At 43.3% G+C, this 23,860-nt stretch overlaps 1 protein-coding gene and 2 pseudogenes across 3 annotated transcripts; all 3 read right to left on the reverse strand.

The window, feature by feature from the left end:
* Positions 1–247: 247 nt before the first annotated feature.
* Positions 248–13,547, reverse strand: Slc7a13-ps1 (solute carrier family 7 member 13, pseudogene 1; annotated as a pseudogene).
* LOC134485875 (uncharacterized) lies at positions 13,248–23,332 on the reverse strand. Of its 3 annotated transcripts, none has more exons than XM_087636438.1 (6): positions 23,152–23,332; positions 17,571–17,738; positions 16,794–16,944; positions 15,364–15,624; positions 14,535–14,661; positions 13,248–14,189 (listed from the first exon to the last, which is right to left on the reverse strand). In XM_087636438.1, the coding sequence occupies exons 1-6, from the start codon at positions 23,206–23,208 to the stop codon at positions 13,949–13,951; spliced, it is 1,005 nt and encodes a 334-aa protein (XP_087492564.1). In that variant the 5' UTR covers positions 23,209–23,332; the 3' UTR covers positions 13,248–13,948. The 3 variants fall into 3 exon arrangements, with proteins under 3 accessions (XP_087492564.1, XP_087492563.1, XP_087492557.1); XM_087636437.1 differs by having other exon boundaries at positions 14,535–14,799; XM_087636431.1 differs by having other exon boundaries at positions 13,248–14,799.
* LOC147996150 (solute carrier family 7 member 12 pseudogene) lies at positions 21,484–22,317 on the reverse strand (annotated as a pseudogene).
* Positions 23,333–23,860: the final 528 nt, after the last annotated feature.

A 23,860-nucleotide genomic window follows, 5' to 3' on the forward strand; every position in this document is an offset into this window, starting at 1 on the left:
ACGTTAACTTACTATATAACTACTATTTAACTGACAATGCCTCAAAATAAAAGGATTTACTGCAAAACAATCTGAGAATACAATATTTTCTTTTGAAACTAAGACATTTTCAAGGTATTACATTAAACACAAAACTGAAAGAAAACTAAATTTTATTAACTGATTATAAGTGTTGGTTTAATGATGACCATATGTAGAGTATGCAAAATTTTATTAGAAAACTGATTTATCTTTCTCCATAAGCTCTGCTTACAACTGCTGCCAATAATTTTGTAATGAATCTATTTACCTGCTATGTTAGTTGGGAGCACTAAATCTTCCTATAAATAAAACCCTTGGAGAATGGCATCTGTAATCTGTGAGGCATTAGGAATTTCAGGGCCCAAAGCATTCTCAAACTTGGACACATTCTCTTTTTCCCAATCACTAACAGCACAACCCCAGATAGAGAAATGTGACAAAGAACACTCATCTTCATCAGACTGCTGATAGTAGGAAACCAAGCCATTGTTTTCATCCCTCAAGCATTGAGAATTCTGAATAATCACAAAATAGACAAAGCCAGGAATTTCTTTGGTAGTTTTGGAGCTGGGCATCCAGAATAGATTGGTTGGATTATATAACTGTTAGTAACTTTTGAGCTTCTATTCCTAAAAGAATAAGCAAAAAGCTTTATCAAAAGATTGAAGAAAGCAGCAGGCAATTCAAAAGGTCTTTTGAGGAAATAGGGTGCTAAACTCACAGGGTAGGTGATTACTAGCTCTGCAAAACTGAGAGCATTCACCATGCTTAGCCGAGAATAACCTGCTCAAATACTCAGAGAAGCAGATGTTCAGTCATGAGTATTTTAATACTCCTTTAGGAGGCACCCAAATGTCAGCTTCTATGGTGATACTAATTTAAAACATGTTTCCATGAAAGAATCCAATTGCTTTCAAGTTTTGCCCTTTTCTGTTGTTTACCCTCAAGAATTATTTAAAAATTTTATGTAAGTTGCGAATTTTTTGACATTTCCAATCTAATGTTTCTCTTTTATGTTTTTTGTATAAATATCTTTGTTATATATAAATCTAAATATGTAACTTAAACTTGCTTTATTGAATTATTAGCTGATGACTTTTACCAAGAACTTTTGATCTCTTCAGAAGAAGACCAAAATTATACATATATATGCTGTATATATACATATATTTGCTGACCAAGTTTGCCACTGGAAATTTGGAAATTAGTATTCTAAATTCTAAATAAAATTATTCCACTTTGGCAGTTCAAGAGTGTACTCACTTAACTGAGAGGTAATCATTTGTAGATTCATGCCATGAAGCAAAATTATAGTTTAACCAGAAGAATTTAGACTTTGGCTTTCAATGAATCAAGATGTGAGCCTTGTGTTTGTTCATTTGCAGGTGCATGCCTTTTGACACTTGTAGTTCTTTAAAATATCATTCTTTATCCATGTAGTGAAGACAAAATTTTTATTTGTATATATTGCTTCTATGGAAGTGAATAAAATGACAAGTGAAATATGTAAAACTTAATCTAGTTCTTATTTTCATTTTATTTTATTTTATTTTTTTGTTTTCACTATAACCCAACAACAGTTTCTTCTCTGTTTACAACTACCACTCCTATCCCACCTTACCTCCCATCTCTCTGTGGTGTACTCCTTTTCCTTTTCTCTTCAGAAAAGAGGAGGCCCCTGAGGAGTAATGACAGAACATGAAATAAGAAACAATAAGACTAAGTGCAAAACCTTGTATCATGGCTGGGAGAGGCAACCCAGTAGGAGGAAACATGTCCCAGCAGACTAAAGAGTCAGAGACACCCCACTGCTAGGGGTCCTACAAAAACACCAAGCTAGCAACCATAATATATACGCAGAGGGCCTATCACAGAACCATGCAGATTCCCTAATTGTCCCTTCAGTCTCTGGGAGTCCCTATGAGCCTCACTTAATTGACATATGTGGGCTGATTTCCTCAACTCCTCTAGCTTTTACATTTATTCTTTCCCTTTCCTATATGGTTCCCTGAGTTCCAAGGGAAGGGACACAGTGGAATACTCCAATTTGAGCTTTCTTCCTTCCTTCCTTCCTTCCTTCCTTCCTCCCTCCCTCCCTCCCTCTCTCTCTTTCTTTCTTTCTTTCTTTCTTTCTTTCTTTCTTTCTTTCTTTCTTTCTCATTTCTGCACATGTAGCAAAAGCTTGTTCAATAGTTTATATTTCATCTTATAAAACTTATTTTTCTATTTACCATCCAGTGCACTTTGTACATTTTCTTAAAAAACAATTTTTTGAATAGTTTATTTACATTCCAAATGTTATCTCCTTTCCCAGATCTCCCCTCTAACATCCCTCATCACCCTGATTCTATGAGGATGTTCCCTCTGGTATCATTGACACCCTGGCATTCTCCTACACTAGGGAAAACAGCCTTCACAGAACCAACAGCCTCTCCTCCCATTGATGCCCAACAAAAGGCCATCTTCTGCTACATATGCACCTGGAGCCATGAGTTGCTCCATGTGTACTCTTTGGTTGGTGATTTAGTCCGTGGGAGCTCTGGGGTATCTGGATGGTTGTTCCATATTGTTGTTCCTCCTTTGGGGTTTCAAAGCCCTTCAGCTCCTTTATTCCTTTCTCTAGCTCCTCTACTGGGGAACTGTTCTCAGCCCAATGGTTGGCTGCAAGAATCCACCTTTGTAATTGTCAGGCTGTGGCAGAGCCTTTCAGGAGACAGCTATATCAGGGTCCTGTCATATATACAAAGAATTGTAAAAGTTAGATTCCAGTGAATCAAATAACCCTACAAAATGGGGTACAGAGCTAAACAAAGAATTCCAAACTGAGAAATATGGAAAGGCCATGAACCACCCAAAGAAATGTTCAACATGCTTAGTCATCAGGAAAATGCAAATCAAAACAACCCTGAAATTCTACTTCAAACCAGCCGGATTTTGATCTTGATTAAGATCAAAAACTCAGGTGACAAAAGATTTGGTGAAGATGTGGAGAAAGAGGAACACTCCTCCATTGTTGGTGGGATTGCAAGCTGGTACAACCACTCTGGAAATCAGTCTGGTGTTTCCTCAGAAAATTGGACAGAGTACTATGTGAGGACCCAGCTATACCACTCCTGGGCATATACCCAAAAGATGATCCAACATATAACAAATACACATGTTCTTCTATGTTCATAGCAGCCTTATATATAATAGCCAGAAGCTGGAAACAAGCCAGATGCCTCTCAGTAGATATAAAAAGATTGAAAGAATCTCTTTCATTCTACTGGATCACCGCACACTAAATCTGGACTTCAACAACAAAAACAACAATAAAAACTACCCAACAGAAAGTTCACACACAAATGGAAACTGAATAACTCTCTCTCCAATGATAACTTTGTCAGGGAAGAAATAAAGAAACTGAAGACTTTCTAGAATTCAAAGAAAATGAAGGCATAATACTCAAACATATGACACAATGAAAGTAGTGTTAAGTGGAAAATTAATAGCACTAAGTGCCTTCATAAAGAAATTGGAGAGATTCTATACTAGCAACTTAACAGCACACCTGAAAAGTATAAAAAGAAGCTAACAAACTAAAGAGGATTAGACAGCAGCAAATAGTAAAAATGAGTGCTGAAATTACCCAATTAGAAACACAGAGAACAATACAAAGCATCAACAAAACCAAGAGCTGGTAATTTGAAATTAAAAACCAACAAGATAGATAATCCCTTAGACCAACTAACTAAAAGGCAACAGATAGCATCCAACTTAACAAAATGGGAAATGAAAAGGGAGACATAGCAAAAGAAACAGAATATTCAGAAAATCATCAGATATTACTACAAAAGTCTACACTTAGCAAATATGGGTGAAATGAATGAATTATTTTACACATACCACATACCAAAGTTAAATCAAGATAAGGTAGACTTTTTAAACAGTTCCATACCTCCTACAGAAGTAGAAGGAGTCATTTAAAACCCCCCACCCCAAACAAAAACAAAACAGGGCCAGATTGTTTCAATTCAGAATTCTACCAGACTTTCAAAGAAGAGCTAATATCAATACTTCTCAAATTATTTCACAAAATAGAAACAGAAGGAACATTCTATTCATTCTATGAGGCCGTAGTTAACTTTGATATCTAAACTACTCAAAGACCCAACAAAGAAGGAGAACCTTAGAATAATTTCATTTATGATCATAGATGCAAAGATACTCAGTAAGAGTATTGCAAACCAAAACCAAGAACACATCAAAAACATCATTCCCCACGACATAGTAGGCTTTATACCAGGAATGCACAGACATTTCAATATACAAAACTCCAGCAATGTAACCCACTGTATAAACAAACTCAAAGGAAAAAACATAATCAGATCAATAGATGCTAAAAAAGCCTTTGACACATTCCACAATCTTTTCATGTTAAACATTTGAGAGACCAGGAGTTCAAGACTCATACCTAAATATAATCCAAGCAATATGCAGCACATCAGTAGTATCTATGCAATAAAATACTTGAAATTTTAGCTACAAGGAAGGAAAACAAAAGGACATCAAGGGGATACACATTGTAAAGGATGAAGTCAAAGTATCATTATTCTCCAATGATATGATATTATACATTATGGATTCCCAAAGTTCTACCAGATAACTATTAGAGAAGAAAATTTTAGCCAAATGACTGGAAATAAAAATAACTCCAAAAAATCATTAACCTTCCTTAGAATCCACACTTAGATGGGGGAACAAAATAATCATGTAAGGTGGAGGCAGGGAGAGATATGCATGGGAGAGTCGAGGGAGAGGGGAAAAAGGTAGGTAGGATTAGGTATGGGTGGAGACAGAAGGAAAGCCCAGATGGCCAGGAGAATGAATGGAAGTATGAAGCTGCCAGGGATGGAGGGTATAGGGGAATCCTCTAGAAAGACTCAGAGACCTGGGATTAGGGGAGCTGTCAGGATTCAATGTGGGTGACCTTAACCACAATGCCCAACATTGGGGATCTGGAACCTGAAGAGACAACCTCCAGTAGTTAGACAGGGCCCCAGTGAAGGGGTTGGAATAACAATCGCCTTCAAATTTTAATCCAAAATTGTTTCTGTCTAAAATAAATGAGGGGACAAAAGTGGATCAGTGAATGAATAACTGACCAGTGACAGGCACAACTTGGGATCCATCCCATGCGAAGGCACCAAACCCTTACACTGTTACTCATTTATTTTGTGTTTGCACATAGGAGTCTATCATGACTCTCTTGTGAGAGGCTCTACCAGCAGTTGACTGAGACAGATGCAGATATCCACTGACAAGCGTTTGATTGAGGTTGGGGATCCCTATGGAAGAGTTAGGGGAAGAGTTGGGGAGCCCTTTGAAGGACTGAAGGATATGAACGGGATGGCAACCCCATAGGAAAACCAACAGTGACAACTAATCTGGATGCCTGGGAGCTCCCAGAGACAAAGCTGTAGGTTGATGTCTTTATGCAGAAAGGTTAGAATGAGGTCTGTCATTGGATGAGAAGGAAGAATGGGAAGGAACAGAGTTTTAGAAAGAGAATGAGTTGGAGAGAGGGGATGAACTGGGAGAACCAGGCAGCAGATATTAAGATTCTTTTCTGTGGGACACCGCCGGAACCTGAAGGAAACAGACCGGATAAACAGTTCTCTGTACCCAAATCCCGTGGGAGGGAGAGCTAAACCCTCAGAGAAGCAGACACGCCTGGGCAACCAAAAGAGACTGCACTCTGCACACACATCTCAGACGCAAGAGGAAAACACCAAACGCCATCTGGAACCCTGGTGCACTGAAGCTCCCGGAAACAGCGGCGCAGATCTTCTTGGTTGCTGCCGCGAGGAGAGCTCTTGGGCAGCACCCCGCGAGCAAACTTGAGCCTCGGGACCACAGGTAAGACCAACTTTTCTGCTGCAAGAGACCTGCCTGGTGATCTCAGGACACACAGAGGCAGAATCCCTCTAGGACCGGGCACCTCCTGTATTTACCGGGAGTCCAACGCCCACAGATCCCGGCCCGCAGCAGCTCTCTGCTCCCAGACACCGTGGGAGAGAGACCCAACCGCCTGGTCAGGTGGGCACTCCTGAGGCTGCAGAGTGGAAGAGACCACCAACACTGCCCACCCCTGCCCACATCCCTGGCCCAAGAGGAAACTGTATAAGGCCTCTGGGTTCCCGTGGGGGAGGGCCCAGGAGCGGCAGGACCGATGTGTCTGAGACACCGCCGGAACCTGAAGGAAACAGACCGGATAAACAGTTCTCTGCACCCAAATCCCGTGGGAGGGAGAGCTAAACCCTCAGAGAGGCAGACACGCCTGGGAAACCAGAAGAGACTGCACTCTGCACACACATCTCGAACGCCAGAGGAAAACACCAAAGGCCATCTGGAACCCTGGTGCACTGAAGCTCCCGGAAACGGTGGCTCAGATCTTCCTGGTTGCTGCCGCTGCAGAGAGCTCGAGGGCAGCACCCCGCGAGCGAACTTGAGCCTCGGGACCACAGGTAAGACCAACTTTTCTGCTGCAAGTCACCTGTCTGGTGAACTCAAGACCCAGGCCCACAGGAACAGCTGAAGACCTGTAGAGAGGAAAAACTACACGCCAGAAAGCAGAACACTCTGTCGCCATAACAGGCTGAAAGAAAACAGAAAAACAGGTCTACAGCACTCCTGACACACAGGCTTATAGGGCAGTCTAGCCACTGTCAGAAATAGCAGAATAAAGTAACACTAGAGATAATCTGATGGCGAGAGGCAAGCGCAGGAACCCAAGCAACAGAAACCAAGACTACATGGCACCATCGGAGCCCAATTCTCCCACCAAAACAAACATGGAATATCCAAACACACCAGAAAAGCAAGATCTAGTTTCAAAATCATATTTGATCATGATGCTGGAGGACTTCAAGAAAGACGTGAAGAACTCCCTTAGAGAACAAGTAGAAGCCTACAGAGAGGAATCACAAAATTGCCTGAAAGAATTCCAGGAAAACATAATTAAAGAAGTAGAAGCCCATAGAGAGGAGTCACAAAAATCCCTGAAAGAATTCCAGGAAATCATAATTAAACAAGCAGAAGCCCATAGAGAGGAGTCACAAATATCCCTGAAAGAATTCCAGGAAAACACAATCAAACAGTTGAAGGAATTAAAAATGGAAATAGAAGCAATCAAGAAAGAACACATGGAAACAACCCTGGATATAGAAAACCAAAAGAAGAGACAAGGAGCTGTAGATACAAGCTTCACAAACAGAATACAGGAAATGGAAGAGAGAATCTCAGGAGCTGAAGATTCCATAGAAATCATTGACTCAACTGTCAAAGATAATGTAAAGCGTAAAAAGCTACTGGTCCAAAACATACAGGAAATCCAGGACTCAATGAGAAGATCAAACCTAAGGATAATAGGTATAGAAGAGAGTGAAGACTCCCAGCTCAAAGGACCAGTAAATATCTTCAACAAAATTATAGAAGAAAACTTCCCTAACCTAAAAAAAGAGATACCCATAGGCATACAAGAAGCCTACAGAACTCCAAATAGATTGGACCAGAAAAGAAACACCTCCCGTCACATAATAGTCAAAACACCAAACGCACAAAATAAAGAAAGAATATTAAAAGCAGTAAGGGAAAAAGGTCAAGTAACATATAAAGGCAGACCTATCAGAATCACACTAGACTTTTCGCCAGAAACTATGAAGGACAGAAGATCCTGGACTGATGTCATACAGACCCTAAGAGAACACAAATGCCAGCCCAGGTTACTGTATCCTGCAAAACTCTCAATTAACATACATGGAGAAACCAAGATATTCCATGACAAAACCAAATTTACACAATATCTTTCTACAAATCCAGCACTACAAAGGATAATAAATGGTAAAGCCCAAAATAAGGAGGCAAGCTATACCCTAGAAGAAGCAAGAAACTAGTCGTCTTGGCAACAAAACAAAGAGAAGAAAAGCACACAAACATAACCTCACATCCAAATATGAATATAACAGGAAGCAATAATCACTATTCCTTAATATCTCTCAACATCAATGGCCTCAACTCCCCCATAAAAAGACATAGATTAACAAATTGGATACGCAACGAGGACCCTGCATTCTGCTGCCTAGAGGAAACACACCTAAGAGACAAAGACAGACACTACCTCAGAGTGAAAGGCTGGAAAACAACTTTCCAAGCAAATGGTCAGAAGAAGCAAGCTGGAGTAGCCATTCCGATATCAAAAAACATCAATTTTCAACTAAAAGTCATCAAAAAAGATAAGGAAGGACACTTCATATTCATCAAAGGATGAATCCACCAAGATGAACTCTCAATCCTAAATATCTATGCCCCAAATAAAAGGGCACCTACATACGTAAAAGAAATCTGACTAAAGTTCAAAACACACATTGCACCTCACACAATAATAGTAGGAGATTTCAACACCCCACTCTCATCAATGGACAGATCATGGAAACAGAAATTAAGCAGAGACGTAGACAGACTAAGAGAAGTCATGAGCCAAATGGACTTAACGGATATTTATAGAACATTCTGTCCTAAAGCAAAAGGATATACCTTCTTCTCAGCTCCATATGGTACTTTCTCCAAAATTGACCATATAATTGGTCAAAAAACGAGCCTCAACAGGTACAGAAAGATAGAAATAATCCCATGCGAGCTATCGGACCACCACGGCCTAAAACTGGTCTTCAATAACAATAAGGGAAGAATGCCCACATACACGTGGAAATTGAACAATGCTGTACTCAATGATAACCTGGTCAAGGAAGAAATAAAGAAATTAAAAACTTTTTAGAATTTAATGAAAATGAAGGTACAACATACCCAAACTTATGGGACACAATGAAAGCTGTGCTAAGAGGAAAACTCATAGCGCTGAGTGCCTGCAGAAAGAAACAGGAAAGAGCATATGTCAGCAGCTTGACAGCACACCTAAAAGCTCTAGAACAAAAAGAAGCAAAAACACCCAGGAGGAGTAGAAGGCAGGAAATAATCAAACTCAGAGCTGAAATCAACCAAGTAGAAACAAAAAGGACCTTAGAAAGAATCAACAGAACCAAAAGTTGGTTCTTTGAGAAAATCAACAAGATTGATAAACCCTTAGCCAGACTAACGAGAGGACACAGAGAGTGTGTCCAAATTAACAAAATCAGAAATGAAAAGGGAGACATAACTACAGATTCAGAGGAAATTCAAAAAATCATCAGATCTTACTATAAAAGCCTATATTCAACAAAACTTGAAAATCTGCAGGAAATGGACAATTTCCTAGACATATACCAGGTACCGAAGTTAAATCAGGAACAGATTAACCAGTTAAACAACCCCATAACTCCTAAGGAAATAGAAGCAGTCATTATAGGTCTCCCAACCAAAAAGAGCCCAGGTCCAGACGGGTTTAGTGCAGAATTCTATCAGTCCTTCATAGAAGACCTCATACCAATATTATCCAAACTATTCCACAAAATTGAAACAGATGGATCACTCCCGAATTCCTTCTATGAAGCCACAATTACTCTTATACCTAAACCACACAAAGACCCAACAAAGAAAGAGAACTTCAGACCAATTTCCCTTATGAATATCGACGCAAAAATACTCAATAAAATTCTGGCAAACCGAATCCAAGAGCACATCAAAACAATCATCCCCCATGATCAAGTAGGCTTCATCCCAGGCATGCAGGGATGGTTTGATATACGGAAAACCACCAACGTGATACATTATATAAACAAACTGAAAGAACAAAACCACATGATCATTTCATTAGATGCTGAGAAAGCATTTGACAAAATTCAACACCCCTTCATGATAAAAGTCCTGGAAAGAATAGGAATTCAAGGCCCATATCTAAACATAGTAAAAGCCATATACAGCAAACCAGTTGCTAACATTAAACTAAATGGAGAGAAACTTGAAGCAATCCCACTAAAATCAGGGACTAGACAAGGCTGCCCAATCTCTCCCAACTCATTCAATATAGTTCTTGAAGTTCTAGCCAGAGCAATAAGACAACAAAAGGAGGTCAAGGGGATACAGATCGGAAAAGAAGAAGTCAAAATATCACTATTTGCAGATGATATGATAGTATATTTAAGTGATCCCAAAAGTTCCACCAGAGAACTACTAAAGCTGATAAACAACTTCAGCAAAGTGGCTGGGTATAAAATTAACTCAAATAAAACAGTAGCCTTCCTCTACACAAAAGAGAAACAAGCCGAGAAAGAAATTAGGGAAACGACACCCTTCATAATAGACTCAAATAATATAAAGTATCTTGGTGTGACTTTAACCAAGCAAGTAAAAGATCTGTACAATAAGAACTTCAAGACAGTGAAGAAAGAAATTGAAGAAGACCTCAGAAGATGGAAAGATCTCCCATGCTCATGGATTGGCAGGATTAATATAGTAAAAATGGCCATTTTACCAAAAGCAATCTACAGATTCAATGCAATCCCCATCAAAATACCAATCCAATTCTTCAAAGAGTTAGACAGAACAATTTGCAAATTCATCTGGAATAACAAAAAACCCAGGAAAGCTAAAACTATCCTCAACAATAAAATGACTTCAGGGGGAATCACTATCCCTGAACTCAAGCAGTATTACAGAGCAATAGTGATAAAAACTGCATGGTATTGGTACAGTGACAGACAGATGAACCAATGGAATAGAATTGAAGACTCAGAAATGAACCCACACACCTATGGTCACTTGATTTTTGACAAAGGAGCCAAAAACCATCCAATGGAAAAAAGATAGCATTTTCAGCAAATGGTGCTGGTTCAACTGGAGGGCAATATGTAGAAAAATGCAGATCGATCCATGCTTATCACCCTGTACAAAGCTTAATTCCAAGTGGATCAAGGACCTCCACATCAGACCAGACACACTCAAACTAATAGAAGAAAAAATAGGGACGCATCTGGAACACGTGGGCACTGGAAAAAATTTCCTGAACAAAACACCAATGGTTTATACTCTAAGATCAAGAATCAACAAATGGGATCTCATAAAACTGCAAAGCTTCTGTAAGGCAAAGGACACTGTGGCTAGGACAAAACGGCAACCAACAGATTGGGAAAAGATCTTTACCAATCATACAACACATAGAGGCCTTATATCCAAAATATACAAAGAACTCAAGAAGTTAGACCGCAGGGAGACAAATAACCCTATTAAAAATGGGGTTCAGAGCTAAACAAAGAATTCACAGCTGAGGAATGCCGAATGGCTGAGAAACACCTAAAGAAATGTTCAACATTTTTAGTCATAAGGGAAATGCAAATCAAAACAACCCTGAGATTTCACCTCACACCAGTGAGAATGGCTAAGATCAAAAACTCAGGTGACAGCAGATGCTGGCGAGGATGTGGAGAAAGAGGAACACTCCTCCATTGTTGATGGGATTGCAGACTGGTACAACCATTCTGAAAATCAGTCTGGAGATTCCTCAGAAAATTGGACATTGAACTGCCTGAGGATCCAGCTATACCTCTCTTGGGCATATACCCAAAAGATGCCCCAACATATACCAAAGACGTGTGCTTCACTATGTTCATCGCAGCCTTACTTATAATACCCAGAAGCTGGAAAGTACCCAGATGCCCTTCAACAGAGGAATGGATACAGAAAATGTTGTACATCTACACAATGGAATATTACTCAGCTATCAAAAACAACGACTTTTTGAAATTCGTAGGCAAATGGTTGGAAGTGGAAAATATCATTCTGAGTGAGCTAACCCAATCACAGAAAGACATACATGGTATGCACTCATTGATAAGTGGCTATTAGCCCAAATGCTTGAATTACCCTAGATGCCTAGAACAAATGAAACTCAAGACAGATGATCAAAATGTGAATGTTTCACGCCTTCTTTAAAAGGGGAACAAGAATACCCTTGGCAGGGAAGAGAGAGGCAAAGATTAAAACAGAGACTGAAGGAACACCCATTCAGAGCCTGCCCCACATGTGGCCCATACATATACAGCCACCCAATTAGACAAGATGGATGAAGCAAAGAAGTGCAGACCGACAGGAGCCGGATGTAGATCTCTCCTGAGAGACACAGCCAGAATACAGCAAATACAGAGGCGAATACCAGCAGCAAACCACTGAACTGAGAATAGAACCCCCGTTGAAGGAATCAGAGAAAGAACTGGAAGAGCTTGAAGGGGCTCGAGACCCCATATGTACAACAATGCCAAGCAACCAGAGCTTCCAGGGACTAAGCCACTACCTAAAGACTATACATGGACTGACCCTGGACTCTGACCTCATAGGTAGCAATGAATATCCTAGTAAGAGCACCAGTGGAAGGGGAAGCCCTGGGTCCTGCTAAGCCTGAACCCCCAGTGAACTAGACTGTTGGGGGGAGGGTGGCAATGGGGGGAGGGTTGGAAGGGGAATACCCATAAGGAAGGGGAGGGGGGAGGGGGATGTTTGCCCGGAAACCGGGAAAGGGAATAACACTCTAAATGTATATAAGAAATACTCAAGTTAATAAAAAAAAAGATTCTTTTCTGTGTATAGATTCAGGTTGTTATGAACATTTTTAAGGATGGGTGTGTACAGGATTTTGTGCTGTCTAGATGGGCAAATTATATCATATCAATTGGATCAGAGGTTTTTGTGTGGTGTGTTCTTTCATGTGGTGACTTATCTGAGTTCAAGAGAAGGTGTGGTGATGGGATGCACCAATCCTGCCACAGAATTGGGATGTGGATGCCTAGTGTGGTAACAACCCACCAAGGGATCTGTGAGTGAAAGCAGCATGGCAAGATGCCTTGCTGGAATGGCCTGCAGACCTCCTGGCTCAGAGACTACTTGGGGGCAGTGTGGAGCTGCTGAGATAAGGATACCTTGCAATGCTATACGGCCCCACGGATGCCAGTGCTAGCACAGGATTAAAGTTTAGCAGTTTTTAATATTTACTGCAACAAGTGGCAAACCAACAGGCAAGAGTCCACTAAAATTTCAAGTTTTTCAGCCTGAGAAAGTTTTATTTTCTAAGTAAGAGGGAGCAAGGACCATGTTGAGTCACATGATGGTAAACAACAGAAACAGAGAGGCACTCTGTCTGCTAGCAGGCTCAGGGCCCCTGCTGGGAAAAGTGCAGGCTGATTCTGAAAAGCTCTCAGGGAGAACTTTCCCTCGGGATGGAGACCCTCCAACTCCAAAGACCAGACCGAGACACCACAGGATGCAATCAGCAAGAGGATTTGGTTTATTGTCGGGATACACAGGCATAGGCACCTGCGGGCACTTCAGTCACTCAGGGGACTGGCGTGCCCCACAGAACCAAGGATGGGCTTTTTATAGGATTTTGGGGAGCAGAAGCAAGCATACAGAAGCAGATGTATGGTTACAGGGATATAATTGGTGGATTCTAATGTGGCAAGGGTTCAGCCCGGGTGCGAGTTTCCTAGCTACCTTTCTGAAACATAACGGCTGACTCGGCCCCCCACCAGGGTGTGGGACCTCTCCCGGAGGGCTTTTCTCATTGTCAGGTGCTCAACCGCAGTCGTCCTGTTGCCAGGCCTTCAACCAAACACATCCTGCTTGGCAGCCGCTGTGTACTCAGTGTTCTAACCTTTCCCTGAACCAGTCATCTTAAGTACAGCCTTGCAAAATGGCGTTACTGCTGCTAAGCTGGGGTCTTTCATTCCCCCATTTTTTTTTTGCCAACTTTGAGTGAAATCTTTCACTCGACTTGGTCAAGAAATTTCTGTCTGGTGGGGGCTTATTCCCCCACTGACTCTAGGCCACAAAAGGGCTAGGAGGAGCCACGTAGGAGTTTTAACTTTAAGGGGTTTGGAGTGCGCTGAACTCTCCATGTCTGGGGTGTAGTGTTGTGATTAGTCAATTCCTCAGACCGGACTGCCTTGACGTGTGGTGTGTGGATCTAAGCCGAGACTCCGTCTACTTTTAGGGCGGTCAGGGTAGTCAGGAGGACGGTGTAGGGTCCTTTCCACCGTGGCTCGAGATTCTTGGTCTGGTGTCTGCGCACCCACATGGTGTCTCTAATCTGGAACGGGTGTGGCACCACCGGATGCTCAAGCTTGTCCTGGTAAGCAGCGGCCAAAGGTCTCCAGACGTCTCTCTGCACAATCTGTAGGGCCTGTAAATGGGCCCTCAGAGAAGGGCTGTCAGCAAAATCAGCAATGTTTGAATCAAAGAAATGGACAAATGGGGGTGGTGTTCTATATATTATTTTAAAAGGAGTTAGACCAAGGGGGCCCGGGGTATTCCGGGCCTGATATAGAACTAGGGGAAGGAGGGCCACCCAATCCTTTGAGCCAGTTGCAAGCGTAAGTTTGGATAAAGTCTCTTTAATTGTTCTATTCATGTGTTCTACCTGACCTGAACTCTGGGGTCTATAGGCACAATGTAATTTCCAATCAATCCCCAACAATTTGGCCACCAACTGACTTACTTGGGAGACGAAAGCAGGCCCGTTGTCCGACCCCAACACTTGAGGCATGTCATACCTGGGAAAGATTTCCTCGAGGAGCTTCTTGGTGACCATTTTTGTAGTCTCGTGCTTCGTGGGGAAGGCTTTGACCCATCCTGAGAAGGTGTCTACAAACACTAGGAGATACTTGTATCCATATATACCTGGTTTAATTTCAGTAAAATCAATTTCCCAATGGATGTCGGGACGGTGTCCCCTAGGACGAACTCCTTGTCCAATCATGGTCCTTCCCGGGTTAACCTGAGCGCATGCTTTGTAACTCTCAGTCACCTTTTGTATCGCTTTGTCCCGATTCAAAAAAAAAAAAAAAAACCCACAGATTTATCTCTTCCCGATCTAGTAAGGTTTTCATCTTCTTAAACCCCAAATGGGTTAATTTATGTAAAAAGGAGATCAATTTAAAAGTCATTTTTATTGGCATAACTGTCTTTTTTTTGTAGACCCACTGTTTTAGTTGAGGGTGGTAGATGGCCCCCATTTTTTTTCTAGGAGCTCTATGTCCTCATGGGCATAAACCCAACTGGTTTGTCCCACTGGTGGGGGCGTGGGTTGGTCTGGGCTATTTAAGGGCAAGATTTGTTTGCTCATGGCCGCTTCTCGCGCCGTGGCATCGGCCAGCCGGTTTCTTCGTGCCTCTGGGTTGTGCCCTTTCTGGTGTCCTGGACAATGTATAATACTCAGTCTTTTGGGCAAGAATAGGGCTTCTAAGAGGGCCAGAATTTTAGCCTTATTTTTAATATCTTTACCCTCAGATGTGAGCAGCCCCCGCCTCCGATAGATCTCCCCGTGGATGTGTGCCATGGCAAAGGCATAACGGCTGTCTGTATATACATTTAGCCTCTTACCTTTTGCCATCTTGAGCGCCTGAGTCAAGGCGATGAGTTCAGCCCGTTGTGCGGAGGTACCTGCAGGCAGGGCTTTCGCCCAAATCACTTTGTCCTCCGTAGTGACTGCAGCTCCAGCCTTTCGCTCTCCCTCTGCCAAGAAGCTGTTGTCATCTGTGTACCATGTGTGGTCAGCATTCTGAAGAGGCTGGTCCGATAGGTCCGGCCTGGTTCCATGTACTTCTGCGAGGATTTGTAGGCAGTCATGCTGTTCTGTCTCCTCTGGTAGAGGAAGCAAGGTGGCAGGATTGAGGGCGACTACGGGCCCAAACTGAACCCGTTCTGCATCCAGTAACAAGGCTTGGTAGTGGGTCATGTGGGAATTAGAGAGCCAGCGGTCTGGGGGCTGCTTTATCAAGGCCTCTATTGCGTGGGGTGCTAGGATGGTGAGTGGCTGTCCCAAAGTCAATTTTCTAGCGTCCTTGATCAGGACAGCAATAGCAGCCACCATCCTTAGGCACGGTGGCCAGCCGGAGGCCACAGGGTCCAATTTCTTAGACAGGTAGGCCACAGGGCGTTTTCAGGGTCCCAACCTTTGTGTTAGGACCCCTTTAGCATACCCCTGTTTCTCATCGATGAACAGTTCAAAAGGTTTGCAGGAGTATGAGGGTGGGATGCTGAACCCTAAAGTCAGCTAAGTCCCGATGTAAGGCCTCATCAAAGAGCGTTGGACTGTTTTTAAACCCTTGAGGCAGTCTTGTCCAAGTTAATTGTCCTGAAAGCCCTATTTCAGGGTCTTTCCACTCAAAGGCAAATAAGGGTTGGCTTTTCGGGCTCAGCCGGAGGCAAAAGAAGGCATCTTTCAGGTCTAAAACCGTATACCAAGTATGTGTAGGGGGCAGTGTACTGAGCAAATTGTAAGGGTTTGGAACAGTCGGATGAATATCTTCTACCCTCTTGTTGACCTCTCTCAAGTCTTGTACTGGCCTATAATCTCCAGTGCCAGGTTTCTTAACAGGCAGAAGAGGCGTATTCCAAGGCGACCGGCAGGGGACTAGGATGCCTTGATCCAGAAGCCTCATAATGTGAGGCCTTATACCTTGATAAGCTTCATGTGACAGGGGGTATTGTTTTATGGAGACTGGAGTTGTAGTGGCCTTTAACTGTATAATTAAGGGGGGCTGTTGGAGCGCCAACCCCATCCCACCAGTCTCTGCCCAAGCCAGTGGAAAATTTGTGACCCAAGTGTCTATTTCTAGGGATTGTGGCTTGTCCTGTCTCAGTTTATATAGTCTATATTTATAGAACTTGAAGGGGAGTTCCGTGGGGGCCAGTTATTCGGGCCCCTCCTTCCTCAAAATGAATTTGTGCTTTTAGTTTGGTGAGCAGGTCACGGCCCAGCAGAGGGTACGGGCAGTCCGGAACATGTAAGAAGGAATGGGTCACCTTACCGGTAGCCAGCTGAACCCGGCGGTCCGTAGTCCATCGGTATTGTTTCTCACCAGTAGCTCCTTGTACCCAGGCTGTCCGTTCGCTGAGTTGTCCTGAAGCTTGGGTGAGGACTGAATGCTGGGCTCCTGTGTCTACCAGGAAAGTAACCGGCTGCCCCCCAACTTTAAGCGTTACTCTGGGCTCGGGGGGGGGGGCTCCTGGCCCTGACCTCCCTAATCTTTATCTAGAGCCAAGAGGGAGGTTCGTGGTCGAGGCTTTCGGGGTCCGCCAGGCTTCTTGGGGCACTCTCTGGCCCAGTGCCCTTTTTCTTTGTAATAGGCACATTGATCTTTATCCAGCTTCAGCCCCTTTCGAGCTCCCCCCTATCTCCCTTCCTTTCTTGGCCCTGAACTACGGCGGCCAAGATTCGACTCAATTCTCTCTCTTCCCTCTCTCTGCGAACTCTATCTTCTTCTTCTTTTTTTTTTTTTTAGCTTCTTTAAATAAATCCTGTAATGTATAGCCCTGCAAATTTTCTAACCTCTGTAACTTAGTCCTGATATCTGGAGCAGCCTGCCAGATGAAGGACATAGAGACACTCGTCATTTGTCCTGGGTCATCTGGGTCATAGGGAGTGTACATACGGTAGGCCTCCTTAAGTCTCTCTAGAAAGGCGGAGGGAGTTTCCCCTGCTTCCTGTAATACCTGTTTTACCTGAGCCAAATTAGTAGGGCGTCGTATAGCCCCTCGGATACCCGCTAGAAGCAACTGGCGATAAAGGCGTTGGTGTCCCTTACCTTCAGCTGTATTAAAATCCCAGTTTGGTCCTCAGGCAGCTGGGTGGGATGCCCATCATCTCCCAGAACATGCTTTCTGGCCTCTAGGAACACTCTTTGTTTTTTTTTTTTTTTTGTTTTTGAGGTTAAGAGGGCCTGTAAGAGCTGTTGGCAGTCATCCCAAGTAGGCTGGTGGGTAAGTAAAACAGATTCTATTAGGTCGGTGAGTGCCACCGGATTTTTGGAGAAAGAAGGGTTGTTTTGTTTCCAATTGTAAATGTCAGCTGCTGAAAACGGCCAGTATTGGGTCTGGCCACCGGTTCCCTGTCTAAGTGGGAAAGCCTGGGAGGTTGTATCTGGCATCACCTCGCGCTTATTGCACAATCTCCCTGCGACAGGGGAGAAACCCTTATCAGACTGTGGCCCGGCAACTTATCTGGCCGGCGGCTCTGCCTCCTCCGTTTTAGCCGGGCCTGTCAGAGAGAAGATCTATGAGAGGGGAGTTTGGGTCTGCCAGGAGGACAGGTTTCTCTGATTTCACAAAGGTAGAGAGAGGAAGACGTGGCCGGCGGACCGGGCGGGGCCGAGGGGACAGGCTGGGGGTTGAGGGGAGGCCAATTCGGGTTCACGAAGGGTTCCGCCCAGGAGGGGGGTTTTAAGGCGAGACTCTCTCAAGTGATAATATAAGGAACCTGGTCAGGATGTCCGTGGACGACCCGATCTTTAACCTGTAAAATAATGATCTTTTTTTTTTTTTTTTTTTTTTGGTTCTTTTTTTCGGAGCTGGGGACCGAACCCCGGGCCTTGCGATGATCTTATTAAATGTGTCATTCACTGGCCATCCCGCTCCGAAAGTGGGCCACTCGGATGTGTAGAGAGTCTGCCATTTTCCTTTTTTTAACCTCGACGGACTGGTTGTGTGCCCGGTCGTGGACGTCTTTCTAATGATCAAGAGTGAGACTTAGGGGCGTTGTTAGGGACTGTCCCATGTTAGTTCTAAGGAAGATTAGAACACAGAGAAAACAAACAACACCAACAGTCAAACAAACAACAGACAGGCGTGCTGCACGGCTTTGGTACCAAACTGAAAGCAAAAAGTCAGATGGAGGTGGCAAAGGTCCGGGGCCCTCTGAAAGCCAAAAATACAGACAGAGGTGCCGTTAGTCCGGATCCTTCTCCTCTAACCAGAGTCCCAGATTGGGCCCCGAAAAGTCGGGCCCTTAACACCCTTGGAACGTCTTCCAGGGCTGCGGGGCGAGAAGTCCGAGCTCGTCAGCTCCTTCTTCGTCCCGCCCAAATTCCAAACAACCTGGCTGAGCGCTCACAGAACAGACCTGGCTGAGCGCTCACAGAACAGACCTGGCTGAGCGTTCACAGAACAGACCTGGCTGAGCGCTCACAGAACCTGGCTGAGTGCTCACAGAACAGACCCGGCTGAGCGCTCACAGAACAGACCCGGCTGAGCGCTCACAGAACAGACCCGGCTGAGCGCTCACAGAACAGACCCGGCTGAGCGCTCACAGAACAGACCCGGCTGAGTGCTCACAGAACAGACCCGGCTGAGCGCTCACAGAACAGACCTAGCTGAGCGCCCACAGAACAGACCTGGCTGAGTGCTCACAGAACAGACCTGGCTGAGCGTTCACAGAACAGACCTGGCTGAGCGCTCACAGAACCTGGCTGAGCGCTCACAGAACAGACCCGGCTGAGCGCTCACAGAACAGACCCGGCTGAGCGCTCACAGAACAGACAGAATAGGGCACAACAAGACAGAATCAGACAGACGCCGGCCGGCTTACCTCCCAGTGGGTGGTCGGTGGTCCCTGGGTGGAGGATCTCCTTTCCCGGCCAATGCACCAAATGAAAAGCTCTCAGGGAGAACTTTCCCTCGGGATGGAGACCCTCCAACTCCAAAGACCAGACCGAGACACCACAGGATGCAATTAGCAAGAGGATTTGGTTTATTGTCGGGATACACAGGCACAGGCACCTGCGGGCGCTTCAGTCACTCGGGGGACTGGCGCGCCCCACGGAACCAAGGATGGGCTTTTTATAGGATATGGGGAGCAGAAGCAAGCATACAGAAGCAGATGTATGGTTACAGGGATATAATTGGTGGATTCTAATGTGGCAAGGGTTCAGCCCGGGGGCGAGTTTCCTAGCTACCTTTCTGAAACATAACGGCTGACTCGGCCCCCCACCAGGGTGTGGGACCTCTCCCGGGGGGCTTTTCTCATTGTCAGGTGCTCAACCGCAGTCGTCCTGTTGCCAGGCCTTCAACCAAACACATCCTGCTTGGCAGCCGCTGTGTACTCAGTGTTCTAACCTTTCCCTGAACCAGTCATCTTAAGTACAGCCTTGCAAAATGGCATTACTGCTGCTAAGCTGGGGTCTTTCAATTCTAGCCATAGAGAGCTGAAAAATGGAGGTTGCCTGCTTCCTTAACACATGTTGATTATAGTACGATTTATTAAAAAGGCTTGTTTATTTGTTTTTAGAATAGACTTGTATGCAGAGTATGATGTCAAAACATTTTTCAGAACTTCAACTCCTTTTTCATCTTTGTTTACTGTAACAAACTTCTTTCTCCTGAGCTGGTTCCACTCCCTGTTAGCAGCTTTCCTCAGCAGATAGCCCATGGATCTGGCATCTTAAATATCGCGGAGTCTCCAAGGCAGCTTGTTTCAATGTCTTGGATCCACACATGATCCTCCAAAGGGCTGGATTCTCTAGCTCTACCCTCTGTAACACTCAGGTTGTTCCATTCCACTGCCTCAGCTGTTCTTGGTGATCATCTCATGGTACTGGCATCTCAAATACACTGAGGTCTTTCATTGCAACTAGGCTTCACCAGTAACCTCTCACAGACTCTCCTCATGGTGCCAAGCCTTATCTCCTCTGCATGACCCCTTCAGTCCTGGGCCATCAATTGCAACTGAGGGTACACCTTCACAAATGGCTTTCCATGGCCTCTCACAGTGCCCAGTCTCAGCTACTCTTCATGCTTTCAAAACCAGTACCACCAGGGTGACTCTTACAAATTACCAAGTACAGCTACAGCATGAGGTACAACCTTAGCTATCTCAGGAACAGAGATTCTTTGTGCTCTCAGAAGACACTTTCCAGAAGATTTCACCTCAGTGATGCTGATTTCTTTCTTAGCTCCTGCTAACCAGCATCAATTGTCCCAGTAGTCTCCTTCTCCTCTTGAATATAAAGCCAGAGACACATGGCTGAAGCTGCTGAGTTCTGCTGCTTGCAGGAGTAGGAGAATGGTTCCCTCGTTCTATTACATTATCACTTGCTTCCTCTTTTCTAATTCCTTCACTGCCTAAGCTTGGCTGTCCTGGATCTTGCTCTGTAGATTGACCTTTAATTTAGAGATCTGTATGCCTGTCTCCTGGGATTAAATGTGTGTACCAACACAGCTGGATTTAAGTTTTTCTTCATGTAGAACTTGCTCTGTTCTAGGCTGGCCTTGAACTCAGAGATCTGTTTGTCTTTGCCTCCTAGGATTAAAGGTTTGTACTACATTGTCTGGAGCTAATTTAGCTGGGTGGGATCTTGTCCCAAGGAAAGTATGTCCTTAATGTAATTTAATATCCTTGAACACAGGATTCAGCTCCATTTCACTTCCTGGTGTCCCTTTAGTACTCGACCCATATATTTGTTTTTGGTTTTTTTTTTTTTTTTCATTTTTCAACTTCCCCTTTTTCATTAAAATCTCTTCATAATAGTGAATTTTAGTAACTACACAACAGAAGTTACACCAGGCTGTTTTGAGAATTCCTTTTTCAAAGCAATTAATCTAAATCTCTTCACCTTGACCTCAGGCACACTCTTTGGACAATGGCAAAAAGCAGTCACATCACCGCCCCCCCCCCAATACCACAAAAACTGAAGTTTTTCTTCACTGATCCATTTTGGGCCAGGTCCTAACAGTTCAAATTACCTGAATGGCATAATGACAGGTATTTTTATGAATGTATTTAGCTGCTACTTTGATCACGATTGATGATCCTACATATGAATAGTACACTTGGAGAAAGGCACTGTAATCTTTGAGACATCAGAAAATTTAACATCCAGAACATTCTCAAACATGGTCACATTCTCCTTTTTCCCAATGTTTAACAGCACAACCCCAGTTAGAGAAATAAAACAAAGAACACCCAACTTCATCAAACTGGTAACCGTTTGAAATCTAGCCACTGTGAGCATTGAGAATTCCAAATAGCCATAAAAGAGCTAAAGCCAGGCATTTCTTTGGTAGCTCCGGAGCTGGGCATCAGAAGAGAAAGGTTGAATTAGGTAACTAGCTTCTAGTAGGCACTGAGCACGAATGCCTAGAAAATGAGCAAAACGTTTAATCCAGAGACTGAGGAAAGCAAGAGATCTTTTGAGTAAATGGTAAGATGCTGCACTCACAGGAAAGGTAGTTGCCAGCTCTGCAGCTCTGCAAGACAGAAAACCGACATTCTGTTTATCAGGCCACAGCCTGCCCAAATACTGAGAGACACAGGATGTTCAGTGAGGAACATTTCAAAACAGAGACACAAATCCCTGTCCCTGTCGTGGTGAAAGACCACTGGGGTGGGGAAGACCCCCACTCAAATCTCAAGATGATGTAACCCCCCAAGAACTCATGAGAAACCAGTCTTGTTGTAATAAACAAGAGGTGTATTTGAGGAACCAGAGTTCTGGCGACGACACGTATCTCACACAGGTGACAGAGGAGTCGACCCCGAGCCCAATTAGGGGAAGGTAATTATAGGGAAAATTACATAGGTAGTTGGCAACAGTTACACAAAGCATTTCATTGGTTTGTAACTTGGGCTCAGTTCAACTCTAGGCCCTGCTTCTGGGGCAAGCTGACCCTAATTCTCGTTTTTCTCAGGACTGTTGAGTCAGGCCTTATCGAGGTCAGATGGTTTGTGGTGGCTATAGCCATGCTACATCCCCAAAACATGTTATGTTATTCTTTGCTGTGAGGTGCACTTGTCCTCACAGCAGGGCCAGTGGGGGATAGTTTAAAATCTTTATTCTCTCAGTGGCACTAAGTAAGAGGATATTTCCAAGGAAGAATCCTACTGCTCTCAAGAGTTGAATGTTTTTTAGCCTTTATCTCTTTCAAATCTTAAAAAAATTGAGGTTTTTCTTTACTATGGTTCTCTGTCAATTCCTGCAAAATCCTGCCAAACAGGGTATTGCCTTGTTTAAGCCATCTATTCTGTATAAGAGAATTTTAAGTCTGGACTTAATTTTGGTTTGAAAACGAATTAACTTTTGAATTAGTGCAGTTTTATTTCTTCTTTAAAAGACTGCAGCTAACATATTTCCTATTAATAATACTTAAACCATCAAATATACCAATGACCAAGTTACTAGATGCCAATCAGGAGAAGTATTTTCAGTAGTTCTGAAAGACGCCTTTGGAGCAAAACAGTCTATTTGTTTGATGGACTAATAGCAATATATGAAAGGTAATTGGTGGGAAAGAAACAGGAGTTTTCAAGTATGAGAAATGGGAAGGATCAGGTGATGTCTTATCTCAATTACTTCACCTAAACAAGAAAAAAACTTGTGTAAGCAAAACACATACCTTTTTGTATAATGCAGTACAAAGGGCAGCAAGACAGACATGCTGTAAAAGGTTCATGATGCAGCTGTGTTTCTACATTTCTTTCACTTGTCCCTGTTAGGAACAACGCAATTCATCTTAACTTCCTGAACTTAGTTCCTGAAATTCTGAGTGCATTTTTCTACAAGTTAAATATTATGACAGCTTCCCTACTTTCCCTCATTTGATATACATGACTGAGTGAAGAACCTTCACCATTCTAATGTGACTTGGTCAGCAGAAGAGTTTCTGCCAAGCAAAACAGAATTGTTCAGCAGTGAAACTCTTGGTCATTTAAGATTGTTTTCCTCTAGAATTTAGAATGCAGTATTGAAGGGGTGAATTAAAATGTCAAAGTAGAAAAAAAATAAAAAAAAGATTGCCAAAGAATAACTCTGAAGAGAACAGTTACTGCTATAATATCATTACGTAACCATGAAATATTACTTCATGGATTTATACCTAGACAATGTCTTATAACTGAATTAGATATTGTTTACTTTGAATTCAAATGGCTAAAGATTTGAACTTTATCTTGTCCTTTAGCCATCGTTATTAATATGCTGTTATATCATTTCCCAAAAATCAATCCTCATTTCTTATAGTTATTAGTGCATATTACTTATACTCATCAATGGAATTCTGTAGTTGATGTCTCTGTGCAGGTGAGGGCTGGGACAACATTAAGGCA

The sequence above is a fragment of the Rattus norvegicus genome, chromosome 2 (genome assembly GCF_021556685.1).
Source record: "Rattus norvegicus strain SHRSP/BbbUtx chromosome 2, alternate assembly SHRSP_T2T, whole genome shotgun sequence".
Taxonomy (NCBI): Eukaryota; Metazoa; Chordata; class Mammalia; order Rodentia; family Muridae; genus Rattus; species Rattus norvegicus.